Source organism: Pelecanus crispus, chromosome 8 (assembly GCF_030463565.1).
Source record: "Pelecanus crispus isolate bPelCri1 chromosome 8, bPelCri1.pri, whole genome shotgun sequence".
NCBI lineage: Eukaryota > Metazoa > Chordata > Aves > Pelecaniformes > Pelecanidae > Pelecanus > Pelecanus crispus.
In genome coordinates this window covers 15,141,638-15,156,222 of record NC_134650.1, presented here as the reverse complement: position 1 = coordinate 15,156,222, position 14,585 = coordinate 15,141,638, and the positions used below count along the sequence as shown (strand labels likewise).

Genomic DNA, 14,585 nt, shown 5'->3' with positions numbered 1-14,585 from the left:
TTAAATTTTGTTTTTATTACCTGCAATGGAAAAACATTACTAAGTTTGGGTTTTTCACTATTGCTGCCACCACATCGAGTAATTATTTGTTTGCTGGGGGAAGGAAGGCACTACACTCCACATAACAGGCAAACCAGAATTTCAGACCCTGGAATATACTGTAAAATGAAGGTCTGGTTGAGATCTATAGCCTCTCACACTCTCCTACGCTGTTTCCCTTCATGCACTCCCATGCTCTTGCCACCTTTCACTCCACTCCACATTCATCTGCAGGCCTTTTGCATCTTACCTTTACACCTACAGAGTATAAGGTCCTGCAGCTAAAGAACCAGGGCTCAAACATCTGGCTGAGCCACTTTTACCACTCCCACCCGTGCAGGAGGTGCTGTCACCTGATTAGCTGTAATGTGCAAGCTGTACCACAGAAGGAAAATTGTAGGTGATACACAGCAGCAAAGCAAAGTTCACATCTTGCAAGATCATGCAAACCAGCCAATACTCTGTAACCCACTCCTTCCTCTTCCTCCCAAACACTTTCTGTGGTCTGACCCAACAGACCACCTGCTCGGGTCAGGTTCTAAGAAACTGGGCTGGAAAGCCCAATAGCAAACCATACACTGGAAGTACCCCATAGATGCAGCCTTCCAACATCTGCTGTGAAACACACAAGAGATGCCATTCCCCTTCCTTCCCCAAATGCAGCAGACCATGCAAGACTGTCATAGCTTCTCTGGTTAAGTTCAAGAGGTACAAGGACATGGTTACATCAATATCTAAGCTTACCTTCTTTAAAAGGAGTTTTTGGAGGAATATTTTCCTTGCTATCATGCTGGAAAGCTTTGGAAGGATCAAAACGCCTAATGCCCTGAATTGCATATAGCTGCTCCTGAAGATCTCTGTTGGTTTGCTTTTCTTTTGCTAGCAATGCACGCAGTTTTGAGACATCCTAACAAAAACATAATACTTGGAAGTCAGATTAAGAACAGGAGAAAAGCCTGCTTCATCCTTTACTGAAGTAGTCCTTTTGACTAATGCTAAACACAAACATACATACACAATTATCTACAGCATTAAAAACCAAACACAAACATACAGGTGTAGAGAAACTGGCACTACTGTATAATTGCTGTATAACACCACTAAGCAGTACAGTAGCCTGAAACTTTCAGGTGCTGCTTTCAGTAGATAGTTTTCTAAGCCTAGAACCTCCAAAAGAGGTAAGAAAAACCAACTAAGCTAAGAGTAGGAGTAGTTATTTGCACTGGTGATCTCTCTGTATATCACATATTCAAATGAAACTAAAACAGATTGTCTTGGTGTTTCTTGAGGCCAGTGGTTTGTTCTAATCTAGCCCTTGCAGGGAATTTAAGAACCTTAGAAAGCAAATAGTTTGCAGGATTAGTTTATAAATCTTTAGAGCAACAAAGGAATCAGGCAAATGAATAGCTTGCAGATTTCTAACTTTTCATTTCACAAACCTGCTTCAGGTGGGTATTCTCTTCCTTCAACTTCATAACATGCTTGATTTTTTGCTTCTGGTTCTGGTGGCCAAGTAGTTTAGCATACGCATCACTTAGTTTATTCAGTTCTTCCTGGGCTGCACCATGCTCATTTAAGAGCGCATTCTTCTCTGCCTCAAACGCATCTAGTTGTTGCTGAAATAGATATTGAATCTTTTAGAAATCTTTAAGCATAACTTTTTACTGAATTGAAATCTACAAAGAAAGATTGGTTCGGGAAGGGGAATAGCTGGCTCAAGGGATAGTAACTTAGGAAACCGTTGCAGGATAAATGGCTTAGAATGGGAAATGTTTACTTCTCAAGAGTAGAACTTGAGTCAACTGCACAAGTCTTAAGTCAACTGTTACTAATAAACATCTACTTCATAACACACCTGAAAAGGCTTAGTTTTGTTATGTAAATCTTCATATAGATTACGCCAGGTCTTTATCTCTTCTTTTAAGCTAGAGGTCACATCTTCATTTATGGTTTTCCTAAAAAGCAAGGAGTGGAGTTTCATTAAGTTCATTGTTGGCTCTCAGCCCTTCTTCACACTAAAACTTTGATGTGCTACAATACACAGGTTTAGTTTGAGAAAAGTCACCTTGATCTTTCCACTTCAAGTTTTCTTTTCAGATCTTCAGTTTGCTCTTCCAGTTTTTCCTGAAGTTCAGTCATTTGTGCAAGGCAAGACTCTTTCGTTCTCTCTGTTTCTGCTTCTTTTAGTGCAAGCTTCGTCTGGACTTCTAAAAGCAACCTGAGGAAAGTATAATTCATCTTTAATGAACCCTTAATTCTTTTTTTTACACTACTCTAAATCTGAAAAGACAAATAACCATGATTGAAAAGCTGGTAGTAGAACCACCAAAACAAAGGTTTGCACAAACAGTGCTACAAGAGAACAACAATACAGAAAGCAATCAAGTTCAAGATGTACAATATTTAACTTCTCCTATGAAGCACTTGGCAGTGCTAGGTTAACAGTTGGACTGGATGATCTTAAAGTTTCCAACCTAAACAATTCTGTGATTCTTGCTTTTGAAGCAAGGAAAGATGGTATGTTTCTTATTTATGACTGTTTAATGCCAGCAGCTTTTAGTGGAAGATACTTTAGTAGTTAGACTTCACATGCAGAGGTTTGCTTAAGCAGAAACTAGTCAAGACTGTTCAGTGTGGATGTACCCAAGGGTTAAAAAACTCTGCACCTAAAGCATTGCCTTCCCTCTCCGACCTCAGCTGTTTGTTGTATTACCTAGGTGGAGACTAAGAATCCCTTCCCTGCCACACTCAACCAGCAAATCAAACAGGAAATAACTCTTCAGCTGTTTTTACCAGCTCTAATGGAAACTGGATGCAATATTAAGCAGGTGGGGAGGAAAGAAAAGGCAACATCTTAAGCAGCACAGGTGTTTTAAAATAAGCTGGGGTAAGCTGTAATAGTCCTCTGAACAATCTTAATATACTGACTATGGGTGAACAAGACAGCAGAAGCCTTACAAAACTTTACAGAGGCATTTTATAAATCAAAGAGATAGAGTGGGGAAGATCAGAAATGCCCAATTCAGTTGGGCAAAACCAGCATTTTAATGCAGTTGAGTAAGTCATTTATCCACATGCAACAGTTAAAAAGATTAGAGCATAGTTGACTTAAATCCAGCTTCAACTTCAGAAGTTAGGTACTACATTAAAAGAGGTGGGGAAGGAAATCTTCGAACACATACATAATATGTTCCATAATGCAACTCATGTACAGACAGTTACCATAGTTGCCTAATACAGGTGATTGTACACTGGGACCTTTTAAGACCAAACACCCCGATTTCCTCAAATAGTCAGTTACCTGCCCACAGCAAAGGACTTTCTCAAGCTCTGTGCAGTGAGCTGGAAGGAGAACACGCACCACTAAGCTGCTGTTAGACAGAGAAACATGTCCTCAGCTAGTGGCCTAAGACAACTTCTTGGGTGTTACTACTTATCAGCTGCACTGTGGTGCTTCATAATAGGTAGAGAGAGTACCTTTGTTTACCTCACTGCAGCATGGTAATTCATGGATGGTTAACAGGCATTTGCTTGTGAGCAGCATTTGAGGTGACACATTATTCAGTGGCAAAGGGTGAGCTCTGCATTAAGTATTTGTTTGTCTGCCCCTGTGGATCTTACTTGTAGAGCAGTCACTATAACTGATATTTCTGATAAAGACAATATTCCAACATGTTCCAGTTAAGTATTTTCCTTTCCCTATATGTTCCACATAAAGGAAAAAGTCAAAGCAATTGATTGAACAGACCGGTTTCCTAATGCATATAAACTTAATTAATTTTGTCTGTCAATATTTTGAACCCTCCACACCAGGAAAAGGAAGAAACTTTAGCTTACACCAAATACTGATTTTATTTGGTAGAGCACCATGTTAAATTCTAGTTAAGGCAGCAAGCCTCAGCTGGCATTCGTTAACTTAAGGAAAAGTTTGTCTATCTAGTACCTTGCACATTCTTCTTTTGCTTCATTTTTAGTGTACTCTGCTTCCTGAAGCAGCTGTAGATGGTCTTGGCCTATTTTTTTTAGGTTGACCACTTCTTCTTGCAGAGACATGTTCTCCTGTTTAAGACTGCATATTTCTTCAGCTATTGTCGTCTTGTAGCTGGTATTCCAATGCAAATATGAAAAATCTTGTTACTTTAAACAAAATACAGATTGATATGTTCAGACCTTACAAGAGCAATATAAGCTCACGCTAACAAGTATAAGAGATTTTATAATCTGGAGATATGACAGTGTTCTAGCACTGATAAATCCAAAGCTAAAAAAAGCCACCAAACCCAAACACACATTTCCATAAAGCCATCACAGAATTTGTCATAGCGTTTCTGCTTATACAGATATTTTCACATTTTGGTAGATATTTTAAAACACAAAAGACCTACTATCTGCAACTTGCATTAGCAAATATCCCACTGGATCCTTCATGGGTGCCTTGCATACTTAGCAACAACACTATAACTTTTTAAATACTTCCACAATGTGAATATTTTGAGAGGAAAGATCTGCAAGAACTGTAGGAAAATAATCTCGATTCAGAGCAAGTTTTAAGCCTAAACAAGAAGGTTTTTTGCAAGAGATTTCAGTGCAAAGAGAACACCATCACTAGTTACTACTCTCACTGAGATTCAAGAGCAGTTGAGTATTCTAATTCAATTCACTTTGGAAGAGGAAACATCCAGTTTCCTGAACTGGATTCTGAATATGTCACCACACTTGACTAGTAATCAAAAGGAATAAACGAATTTCTTAATGCCATCAAATACTCCATCACAAAAATCCTCTGCTCTAATACCACACTAATACTCATATACAGTGTTACGTACCCAAGCACATAAATAAACAGCATATTTTATTTTAATCTGACAGATAATCCCCATCCTAGATCTTAATGAAACAAATACCTTTCAAACTCAGCAACAGTCTTTCCAAGTTTATGCAATGTATTGCTATGCTCTTCCTGGATTTGCAAAATAGCATTGCTGTGCATTTCATTGATTTGCTCCAACTCAGCATTCTTCCTGAAATAAAAATTCAGCATTCCACGCTGGAGATAAGTATGTCTGAACACATTACCAAATGCTGTTGCCAGTTACAGAAGGCTTAGTGTGGCAGCAATAAATTAATTTGACAAACCAGTAACTTTTCTGCCACAGCTTCTCATGTATTAAAGCACAATCTTCATGGCAGATTTAACTAAGCATTTTCCCCTCCCCTTATTTTCCAAGATAGCTATAGAATAGATTGAACACCTGATAGCACACTAATGAAACGGTTTTAAGGCAATATAAAACTGATTCAAGTCACTCAACTGGATTAGTTCTAGTTGGTATCAATAATCAACAACCAGCAAGAAATAAATATAGATCTGTTCAGGTATTTTTAAAACCTGAATTAGACTCAGAATCTTTGTTTATGCTACTGATTTAACATTTTTCCTTTCAAAGCTTTAGAATCAGAAAGTTTATTTCACAAACCGTTTCAACTTTACTTCTATCTGTGCAAGTTCGAGAGCTTGAGATTTGATTTCTTGTTCCAACCGCTTCACCAACTTTTCAGCTTTCTTCTCCTTAGCATGCAATTTATTCAGCTCATTCATTGTATCATTCAGCTCTTCTTCAAGAAGGCGTCTCTCACTTGTTACCTCATCTTGGAGTTCTAGTAACTTCTGCTGCATTGATGCAGATGACTCCTGCAAGCCAGAGTGAATTTAAAACTACCAGCACTTTTCTAGATATTAAAGGCTAATTTGCAACGTTCAAACTTTAAAGCACAGGAATAAGTTCAAATCTACAGGAAGAACCAAAACACACATCATACCAGCTACAATTCTCAGAGATGCTGGACCACACAGAGTTTCTGCTTGCCAGCACACACTTGTACAATCCACAGGTTAGACCATTAATAATAGAGCAAACTCATGTGTAACCAAAATCAGAACCTTTAGTGCTAGTGATTGGGATTACAGTCTGTTTTTAGACTAATTTATAGTCTGTATTTACCTTCTCTTGCTGCAGCTGAGAGACCATCTCCTCATGTTTCTGAAGCAGTTTTTGATGTTCTTGTTCTTCTAAGCTGATTTTTTTTTTCAGGTCTTCTATTTCAGCATTCATACTCAGGAATTTTCCTCTGCTCTCAGACAACTCTTTCTCTGCATAGAGGAACTGTCAATGTAACACAAATTCCCTTCTCTTTCTCTAAAGAACTACAACATCTATCTTCATAGTACTTCCATCCTAGCTTTGAAGTTAGTTAGGCAAGGGAGGGTGTGGGGTGGAAAAACACACCAAAAACACAAACAAGAACACCCAAACCACATCTTTAATCTATCTGGAAACTCCTCAAAATTGGCTGAAAGTATACCACTTTAAAAATAATCTTAACAGCAGGAATCTTTGGATCAAGCAATTAGCCTTCATCAGAGAGCAGTATTGCTGGGGAAAAACAACTAAATGACTTCCCCAAAGCTCCTTCCACGTAGTAGCACGTACAAACCAACTGGTACACAGAGAACCGAGTACCAGTCTCAGGCTGCAGTTGCTGATTTTGGGGGAAGAGTGGGGGAAAGAGGTGAGGAAAGATCCCTAGACACATTCCCAATACCTTAATGAACTTGTGCACAAGCCACTAACAGTGGATTGAGACAATATCATACAGCTTCTCAATGAAGAGAAAGGAACAAGTCATTTGCCTTCAGCTTTCAGACTAAAGCCATTCCTATTATGTAAACAATTTTAATTGCTATACTATCTACCTTGGTAACCTTCCATGAAAATACAAATTTAGACTTAAATGTTAGATTCAAGGTAGTTTCTACACTGTTAGAAATATACCTATTTTCAGCTGGAGCTCAGAAACATGACTTAACTTGGAACAAACCAGTCTAAGTTGACATTTTAGAACAAACCTATTTGAGATGCTTTAAGACACGTCAGTGATCCCACATATGTGAACAGCATACAAGCACTAATAATTACCTTTTTCTTCTTGAAGCAATTGACATCTTTCATTAAGTTCTTTTATCAGTTTAAATGATTCTTCCTCTTTTGTTTTGAGGGTATCCCTCAAGATCCCAATATCCTGGTCTTTCTTTATCAGTATCTCCTCCATTTGGGCAATATCTAGTTTGTATTTCTCAACTGTTTCTGCAACACTACTGTAGGAGAAAATTCAGTTATTTGTTACCACTAAATTTTGTTTGTAAGCTTACACTTCAGCACAAAGGAAAAATGCTTAGGAGCGTTGGTTTCCAACAGGAAAATTGGCTTCACCTACTTTCCCAGACACAAGTTTTTGCACATTAAGACAGGTTAATTAGGATTAAAAGTGATTTATTTCAACACTGATGTTTTGTTTTAAAAGAAACTTATACAATCAAATAAAATAAAAGTTCGATTAAAACAGAATTAGTTGCTATAATTGATTTACAGCTGACTTCTACATCCTTTTTTTTTTACAAAGCTGAGTTTTGACAGAAAAGCATACACAATAATAAACCAGATTTTACAAGAATAAGCAGAATTAAGATATAGATGCAGTTAAAGAGGAATCTCTTAATGAGGAAATTGATGGGGGGGCACCAAGAGTGAACTAGTTAAATTTAAATACTTCTGTATTTTCATCATGTTCTAAGCTAGGGACACATTACTGTGAAGACTGGTTAGAGTTTCAATCAGTTACAAAGCACGGGATTAGTAATTTTTAGAATCAGACTGACACTCATACATACATAATTCATCACAACTCTTAAATGCATATCAAAGTATTGTAAAGGTCACCAGAAGCCAAGATTGAGGGTTTTTTTGCCCTACTGTACATTGTTTTACAAGTGAGAGCTAAAAGACATTACTGCCAGTACCTTAGAGGGAAAGGATTTAGCTTGATTTATGCACAAATAACTCAGGCTAAAAATATGATTTCAGGACCCTGATACAAAACTCCTCCATATTATTGCTTAGCCCAGAAAAGCACAGAGACATTTAGAAAGATAATTAAAATAATCTTACAACTCCTTTCCATTGTGTGGAAAAAACCTCTGATTTCTTTCCCCCCCCTCTATTTTAATACTGTTAAACAGAATTGTTGCCAAGGTTCTACTTCACCAGTCATAAACAAGGCTTAGTTTTACTGCCTTTCAACTTACCCAGTCCAACTCAAGAACAATTTGTTGTTACCTGAGTTCTGTGATATATTCCAGGAGTTTTTCAGTGTCAGACTTTTCTTCAACTTTCTCTCTCTCAGTAGCAGACCTAAAACCAGGAACTTTTCATGATGGATGTATTTAAACAAATTCAGAGCTACTTGTTAGCTATTGTTTACAGATAAGCAAGTAGAAATAAACCATTGAATCATGACTTAGTAGTAATACACACTTTTCATAATCCAGTTTGACTGACAAACTGGCATTGGCTCTAAGAGGTGATTCGACCCTCTTTTGATAATTGTTCCATATGGTCTTCTCATTTGCAGTAAAGATGCTGAGCCATATTCTGCCACAAGCAAGTATGCTAGAACAGCTGCATTAGCTAGACAAATTATCATTTCCTCCCTTTGTGAATTGCACTGCCTGCATTATTATCTTTGTGTATTTTGACTCTAATGTAAGTATAAAAATTCCGCTCATATTTGAGCACTTGGATGTTAAGAAAGCATAAGAATGATGCTGCAGTGCTAATCATGTAAAATTGAGACAAAATATACCTTAAGTTCATCAATCTTAGGTCACCATCCTCAGAAATAGCCTATATGCTAGTGCACTGTTTCTGTGCAGCAAATGAAGTTATTCGGGCAGAACAGAAAGCGTTGATTTGGAACTCTCTCTTCCTACCCACAGCTTCTTCAGCCACGACACTTCGCAGTTGCCTTTCTTCAAAGAATGTGGTCACTATGAAGCAACTTTGAAGGCACTACAACTGCTCTTCAATACACTTAGCTGAAGAACACACACATGTTCATCAAATCTGTGTAAAATGCCTGGCTACTGAATTAGGATCTCAGCTCCTGGTCCAATACTTTTTCATTCTTGCTTATTCCTAACTTACTAGTCTGAAGAACCAGACGCTGAAGCATCCAGTCTACATGAATGTCTTGCTCCAAGAGGAATGGTGATTCTTTTCTCAAGATACATGTCTTCCCTCCGCACCCCACAGCCAAGAAAACTCCACCCATACCACACCAGAAGACAAAGGGTTGAGATGATATTGTTTGTCTTTTGGGAAAAGGTTAGATACACTAGAGGAACAGTATTTTATGTGTTTATTTTATAAGAATATAGCAGTTCCTAAAACTTCATTCCATCAAATTTATTCCAAGTCACAAATACTAATAATTTCTGTTCCTTCTCAGTAGGGAGATGGCCTGTATTTTTCCCCAAACTACATGCTTACTATAAGGTATAGGCATGTAAGCACAGCTAGATGATATCATGTCATCTAAGTCAATTCCTTTGCTTACTACTTACAGTTTTTCTTCTAACTGTGCTACTTTTCCTTTTGAATGCTCCAGATTCCTTTGCACTTCCTGCAGCTTCATTTCCATATCTTCCTGCTTTGCAAGTGCAGTCTTAAAAAAAGAGACAAGTATTACCACCAAAAAGAGATTTAGTAAAAAAAAAAAAACATTGTCTAAGAGGCAGTGGTAAAATGAAATTAATTCATAACTACAATTTGATGATAGTGCTTGCTATTATGCTAAATGTGATTCAAAGTATCCTTCTGTAAAGATATTAGCCATTTGTTAGAACAACCACCACCACCCCCTGAAAAACATAAACATGTTAAGAGCTTCAAACTATACTTAGAACCACTGGTTTTCAAAGAAATTAGTAGTCTGACCAACAGATTGATATTGTAACAGAGGTATTTCTACGCTTCCTTACTTGAACTCAGATTTACTCTGCACCTCAACAGCAAAGTCAAAATCATTCATTGTTCAATCTTTCTTTCTTTCTCTGTTTTCACTCTACTGAAAATAGAAGAATCTACCAAGCTGAGGACAGAAACAAAACAGGATCTGCAGTTCTGTTGTAACCCCTTCATTGTCTGCTCCTGAACAGCTCAGAATTACTATCCTGTGTGGTGCAAATGGTCATACCTTTTCCTTAGCATCCCTCTTCTTTCTGAGCTTCATTAACTCCATGCATAGGCTGCTCATTTTCTTCTGCACAACATCTTCAGACAGCTTATTAGAGATGAATATAAAGCCACTAAGCATAACTCCTTCACATGAATTACTCTTCACACAATCTTTTAAGTATCCCCCTCCCAACCACAACACTGATCTCTACCCATCCTTGGGATGGATGTTAGCGGGTCCCACTCTGTCTTTATACAGAAGCACACAAGATCCCAAACCAGACATGCTCTATCCCTGTGGCAACAAAGGGGCACGGGGAATGTGAAACAGATGCTGATCAGCAACGAAAGTTTCTTCTTGCCCAGGATGCTTAATAACAGCAAAGTCAAAGCAAATTTTTGCTTATTTGTCTGAATAACAGCAAAGTCAAAACACTTATTTCTGTGAATACCTTTGACTTTAGTAGTTCATTGGTTCTTGTTAGTTCCAGAAGCTGTTTTTTTAGGCATGCAACATTTGCCAAGAGAGATGTTTTCTCCTGAACTGCAGCACTCAGCTTTGCTTCAATCTTAACAAAATCCTCATCCAGAGCCTGAAGTTTTTTATCCTGCTCTCCGCGCTCTCTCACTAATGCACGAATCTAAAACAAAAGAGGTATTTTCTTTATTTCCTACTCTTATTCTTCTCAAATAACATCCTTAGTTTATGCCTGTTGTTTTCTTGGAGAGGCTAAGTATCTAAACTGTGTTAACTTTCATTCAGAATATCTATCTTCAACTGTCATTCACAGGAAAGGAGATAACAGAATCACCACAATCATCCGTTATTACACACCACAGATTTGCAGTCCTAGCATTTCATCTGACATTTTATGCTACTCAGCCAGTACATATTAAAGGTAGAATAGTCCTAGCTGCAACTTGCAACAGAAGCCAACTCTCCTCTTCAGCTGTAGAACAGAAAGACAGAATGTGACATTTGAGACATGAGGCATAGATTAGTACACAGAAGTGTACTTATAAGGAAAAGCTATCCACCTCTTAAACTTTAAAGTTATGTCAGTTATTAAGCAAAAATCTCAGCAAACAGTTGTTAAATAAAACAGAACCTTTTTGGGGTAGAGAACATAGGACTTGGTTCTCCCTCTTTTTTTCTTTTAAGAAAAAAAAAAAGACTGGCTGCATACCTGTTCACAATCAGTAGGAATTTATGTACTTCCATTAACAAACCCAATGTTTTCTACATAGCATAACATTTGATAATCTCTGCTCTGCACAGAGCTGTTTGCAGACTACTTGTATGCTATGTTATGCAAAAGAGGCTAATTTTACCAGCTTGTATTTTTTATTACGGTAAGTGGGAAACACATTACAGGATTGCACTCACATAATGTATTCATACCTCCTTCTCCAGTGTTTTCTGTTTCTTTTTCTCTTTCATAAGGGTAGGATCTTTTTTAGGCTTCAGAGTCCCATGTCCTGGCTTTTGAAAAGAGATGTATTAGAAATATTTAAACTGATCTCTAGCTGCATACTAGTTTAACAACAAATTAAATATAAGAGTAGGTGCCTTCCTATAGACAATACTATTAAAGATACACACACACAAAATAAAAGCAAACATCTCTCACATACAGGGCAGACAAGTATCAGGTTAGGATGGGTTTTACCATTGTACTTTCTCATAGGCATTACTCTGAACAGACAGCTCATAACCATGGTGACAGGACAGAGATTAAGTAAGTTTGAGACATTACCATCCCCTAAATGCCATAAAAAACCCACTTAAATCTCTTAACCACAGGCTTGTTTGCAGAATTTCATCCTACAACGTGAGTACTAGTAAACTAAATTTGTAAGTCAGGGTTATCATTTTTCAACTTGTTAAGCTATGCATCTTCAAATCCATATCCTCACACATTACACTGAGAACCTGTATATACAGTATCATCCCCTCTTTGTTTCTTTTACCACTAGGTTTCTGCTCTGCCCTGTCCACCATATGAAAGCAGAAACACAATATTCTTAAAAGGAAGTAGCTGCACCATAATTACATGGGGAGCAAGAGGCAAAAAACCCCAATGTTGTAACACCAAGCCACCTCTGTAACAACAAGCCACTCTGTAGTCCCAAGTAATCATCACATGATTCCCAAAGATGCTGCAATTTCATTTTTCCTTCTTAGTTACTAAGGAATACAGGCACAGTAACACATTTCATAGTTTGCTCAGGTAAGTTAATAGTAATTGTATAAGGGGGCTACATGATTTAACTAGTCACAGTGAACTTTAGCTGGAATTTAACAGTGCTACAGACAGGACAGAACAATCTTACTGTTGACCCAAGAGATGTGAGTCTCCTTCCAGTTACAGGGGTACGTGCACTCTTCTCACTGTTCAGATTTGTCTCACCTGCAGAAGAATGTAGAAAAGAATGGTGAAGGAAGAGGGCGTGCATGCACATAGTGAGGAAAATTTAACTGAACTAGACAAGGTTAACTGGCTTTTTATACAAAAGACAGAATGCCACCTGATTTATTAGACTATGCACTTTGCAACCCAATGCCAGCTGTTTTCTTATTACAAGCAAGCAGCTCAATATTAGTCACCTGGGCAATTTAGAGAGAGACTACCAGATGAGAGTCAGTTTTGAGAATTCAGCTTCTGCCAAGCTTCCCCCCCACCATCCAGACCCATGCTGTCAGTTTTCAACCGAGGGATGCGTTATATCCGAAAAAAATATGGGGAAAAAAAAAATCACTAAAAAGAAGGTTAATTAAGTAGTTAAATCATTTATTTGATCTCCAGAGGTCCCCCTAATTATCAGAAGTTACATATAAAGCTATTTTTGGAATATTCAGTTAGACATGTTTTTACAGCTGCTATCCCCTTGACCTGGAAGGTAGGCAATGAGCCCCTGCAACAGAACACAGTTTCTAAACATGAACAGAGCAGCAACAGTGTGTAAGCACTCACAATTGTAGCATTCAAAGATATCATACCATTGTGTTCTGTGCAACTTTCAGGACTACTTACTCTTCTCTTTCCTAACCCGTTGATGTGTTTCAGAGGACAGAGAACTTTTCAGTGCGTCTGAAGATTTAACATCATAGTATCCTTGCAGTGGGGTACATACTAGAAATGAGATTTTCAGAACAGTAGAGAACTATTAAGGTAAACGATCAGGTTTTCAACTTCGATGAATTGAGGCTGGTAACACATCTAAGTTAAATCCACTTACAAAAAGAAAAAAAGAGAACCAGCCAACAGCTGGAGTCTCAGTTCTCCTCATCCTCCATATAAAGAAAAGAAAATATACAGCACATATGGTGGGGGGGAAGAGTTTGTTTATTACACCACTAACAAAATTAGAAACTGTGATTTACATATAAAATATTGCAAGGCATCTTATTCATGATAGCAGTGCATTAACTTCCATAAAGAAAAAAACCCAAATGGTTAGAGGGTCTTAATGCTAATTGGTGAAAAAGCCAATCTAAAGTGTTAAAGGATAAAAAGCAAACTTTTTTTTTAAACATCATCTTCAAGTTTAGAAGAGGCTACTTAGATGTTATTGAATGCCAAACTTTTCCTCCAAAGAACCAAGTTACTTAAACTTTTATAAAAAATCTGAAAGTTTTTTTAAAAAATTAAGCAATTAAGGGCAACAGTAGACAGAAACAAGATGGCTACAAATTCTTCATACACTTATTATAGTCAGGTTGTCGCACCCAATAAATGCTTATCTACTTGCTTCAACTTTCTGCAAATGGGAGCAACTTAATTTAATATGAGAACAGGTGACAGTGGCAGAGGCATTCAGCTACAAGCAAAAAACCACTGTGAGAAAATTTTACATTAGCAAATGCTCTCAGTAGCTTCAGTTGTGACTAGTTCTATTCATTTCTCTTGTAGTTTTGTGTCACAATATCGGAAGGCTAGCAAATCCTGGTTTGTCGCCGTTTTATTTACTACATAGCTACCTATATATATATATATGTTCACTACTATATATAGTAGGCGTTAACCTACGACCAGGATTCGACCTGCAGCCAGAATTTTTCTTCCTCAGAAGGAGACTCCTACAAACGCTTAGACAAGAGGCCCTCAAACACACTGTTACAGGCAACCCCCCTCACAGGGGGAGTACAGGCAAAAGGACCGGGACACACGAAGGCAACCGCAGGCCGGTCGCCGGTCCCCCCTCCCCCTCCGGCCCTACTACGAAGGGCTCGGGCTCCCTCTCCCGCGCCACCCGAGGACGGGAGACCGCCGCGCACGTACCGGAGCTCTCGTTGAAGCGCCGGAGCGGCGCCCTGGAGAAGGCCATGGCGGCGGACAGCGCCCCGCGCAGCGCGGCCCTCTCGGCATTCAAAGGCACCAACGGCCACCGCCACGCGCCCCGGGCAGCCAATCAGCTCCCCCCGCCCGGGGCTGGCTCAGCCAATCAGCGCCCCTCGCACGGGGCACGCGC

General features: G+C 38.5%; 1 protein-coding gene across 1 annotated transcript; it reads right to left on the bottom strand.

The window, feature by feature from the left end:
* On the bottom strand, nt 1–14,441 carry HMMR (hyaluronan mediated motility receptor). Its single transcript, XM_075715430.1, has 18 exons — nt 14,396–14,441; nt 13,148–13,246; nt 12,447–12,523; nt 11,515–11,595; nt 10,565–10,753; nt 10,132–10,218; nt 9,500–9,600; nt 8,214–8,288; nt 7,017–7,195; nt 6,042–6,190; nt 5,517–5,731; nt 4,944–5,060; nt 3,983–4,141; nt 2,105–2,257; nt 1,895–1,994; nt 1,479–1,655; nt 784–946; nt 1–20 (listed from the first exon to the last, which is right to left on the bottom strand). Exons 1-18 carry the CDS (start codon nt 14,439–14,441, stop codon nt 1–3), a joined length of 2,187 nt encoding a protein of 728 aa, XP_075571545.1.
* Between the last annotated feature and the right edge of the window lie 144 nt (nt 14,442–14,585).

Bases quoted from the DNA above. Each gene is read 5' to 3' on its own strand.
- HMMR (XM_075715430.1), bottom strand. From the start codon at position 14,441: ATGGCCTTCTCCAGGGCGCCGCTCCGGCGCTTCAACGAGAGCTCCG. The intron at 12,524-13,147 runs GTAAGTAGTCCT...ATTCTTCTGCAG, and splicing joins ACGGGTTAGGAAAGAGAAGA to GTGAGACAAATCTGAACAGT. The intron at 2,258-3,982 runs GTACTAGATAGA...TACTTTCCTCAG, and splicing joins GCAAAAGAAGAATGTGCAAG to GTTGCTTTTAGAAGTCCAGA.